Source organism: Rattus rattus, chromosome 9 (assembly GCF_011064425.1).
Source record: "Rattus rattus isolate New Zealand chromosome 9, Rrattus_CSIRO_v1, whole genome shotgun sequence".
Lineage (NCBI taxonomy): Eukaryota > Metazoa > Chordata > Mammalia > Rodentia > Muridae > Rattus > Rattus rattus.
Genome location: NC_046162.1, coordinates 55587042 through 55589147, shown reverse-complemented (window position 1 = coordinate 55589147; position 2106 = coordinate 55587042). Strand labels below are relative to the sequence as shown.

The 2106-nt window shown below is 54.7% G+C and overlaps 1 protein-coding gene across 3 annotated transcripts in view; it reads left to right on the top strand.

Moving 5' to 3' along the window:
• Rapgefl1 (Rap guanine nucleotide exchange factor like 1) overlaps window positions 1–1837 on the top strand; it is a 15106-nt gene extending 13269 nt beyond the window's left edge. For 2 of the 3 annotated variants that reach the window (XM_032913192.1, XM_032913194.1), the window contains exons 11-15: window positions 101–151; window positions 264–351; window positions 542–606; window positions 970–1024; window positions 1262–1837. In XM_032913192.1, coding sequence (XP_032769083.1) covers window positions 101–151; window positions 264–351; window positions 542–606; window positions 970–1024; window positions 1262–1386 — 384 coding nt within the window. In that variant the 3' untranslated portion in view covers window positions 1387–1837. Of the gene's footprint in view, window positions 1–100; window positions 152–263; window positions 352–541; window positions 607–708; window positions 920–969; window positions 1025–1261 lie in introns of those variants that run through there. The other variant, XM_032913193.1, reaches the window with a different exon arrangement.
• The last annotated feature ends 269 nt before the right edge of the window (window positions 1838–2106 follow it).

The window sequence follows — 2106 nt, the reverse complement described above, 5'->3', positions numbered from 1 at the left end:
ACACACACGCTCCCATGAAATTCAAGGAGCTTCACACTGACATTTCATTTCTTTCTTTCTTTTTCTTTTTCTTTTTTTCCTTCCTTCAAACTCTCTGTAGAAGCTACCAGGGAAATTCAAGAACCTGTTCCGTAAATTTGAGAGCTTGACGGTGAGTGGAATTGTGTTTCCTCAGCCCCTAGGGAATGGTAGACGTTTTTGGTTGGGGGGTGGGGTGGGGGGCACTGGGCCCATTTGTCTCTGAACCTTCTGTGGAATGCTAGGACCCCTGCCGGAACCATAAAAGCTACAGAGAAGTCATCTCCAAAATGAAGCCCCCTCTGATTCCATTCGTGCCCCTGATCCTCAAAGGTCAGTCCCTCCTAGGCTGTGTTGTTCCTGTCCCGCATTCCCTTCTCCCATCCCCCGCCTCTTAGACCCCTCTCAACTCAGCGCCCACTTGCAGAGAAGCCCCCGGACTGCGCATGCGCATATCATAGCGACTGGGCTGGGTTCCCTCTCCTGCTCTGTCCTTACATTTAGCTCTCTTCCTGCTCCTTAGATCTGACCTTCCTACATGAGGGGAGCAAGACCCTCGTGGATGGTCTGGTGAATATTGAGAAGCTGGTGAGTGGAACTGCCAACCCCTGTCCTGTGAATGAGGGGCTGCCTCCTCCCCCTCCCTCCTGTCGCTTCCCCCAAATAGCAGCCTTCCTCTCTGCTACCCAGCTTGCCTAACAGACTCCAGCCTGTCTCCCTGGTGGCATCACTGTGGCAACCCACCCACAAGAGGCAAAGCTGACAGGCAGCTTGGGGGTAATTCAACCTCCTTCTCTTGTAACCTTGCTATTACCTGTCCTTCGGCCCTTCAGAGGTCCCATCACTGGAGACTGCAGATAGTAGGACTAACTCTGTAGACAGCGAAGGGGTGTGGGGGTGGGGAGCCTCTGTATGAACCCTTTTCAGGGCTAATTCCTTGTCATCTCCTAGCATTCAGTAGCTGAGAAAGTAAGGACAATCCGAAAATACCGGAGCCGGCCCCTCTGTGAGTACCCTGGGCTCAGTGAGCTTCCCAGTAGTACTGTGGCGAAGGGATTGGGAGAGCACCATGCTCAAAGTGTGTATTTCCTTAGGCTGGTCAGTTCTCCATTCTTGCCTTGGGCTTCCTGCCAACACTTCAGACCCCTTCGCCCTGCCCTGCCCTGCCCTGCCCTGCCCGGCATGCATGTAAGGAATAAAGGGAGGCTGGGAGACTGACCACTTCTCCCTCCCTGCACCCCAGGCCTAGACATGGAGGCCTCCCCGCATCACCTCCAGACCAAGGCATATGTGCGCCAGTTCCAGGTCATCGACAACCAGAACCACCTCTTTGAGCTCTCCTACAAGTTGGAGGCCAATAGTCAGTGAGAGCGAGGGGGCCTGGCTGCCCTCACCTCAGTCCTTGGCACCTGGCACTCAAGCACTTTGCACGATGCCCTCAACAACCTACGTTGGAGACCTTCTCCCTGGAGCCATGTCCTGTCCTACAAGGAGGAACTGGGTTGGCCTACCAGGACGTCTCGTCTCATAAGCCTGTCATCCTGCTGAGGTCTAACCTCCACACTCAAGCTACTCTCCTCGTGTCTGGCCTGGCTGGGCAAGGGATGGGGAGAAGCAACCCATGCTCTCCGAGTGAGGTCTATTCCAGAGATGATTCTGGTCTCCACTTCCCACGCGGGAAGGAAGCACTCGCTCCCAGATCACAGCTGTGGTATGGGAGGTACTGGGAGGTACTGGAAGTCTTCTTCCCTGACAGCTGTTTCACTGATCCCTATACACCCCCTAGAATAGTGAGTGAGTGTGTGTGTGTGTGTGTGTGTGTGTGTGTGTGTGTGTGTGTGTGTGCGCGCGCGCGAGTGTGTGCGCATGTGCGATGAGCATGTCCCCTTTTAGGGCGCAGGACTGCGTCTGATAATGTAGGGAGAGAGTCACAAGTGTTTTGAGGATGCCTTCCGTTTGGTGCTACCCTTGTTGGCTATGTCTCCAATCACTCCCTGCCCAACCCCACCCACTGTCCCACACAGGAAGACTGTGGGCCAACCTGTTCCTGAAGGCAGGAGGTATCAGTAGGCAGAAGAGTTACCCGTC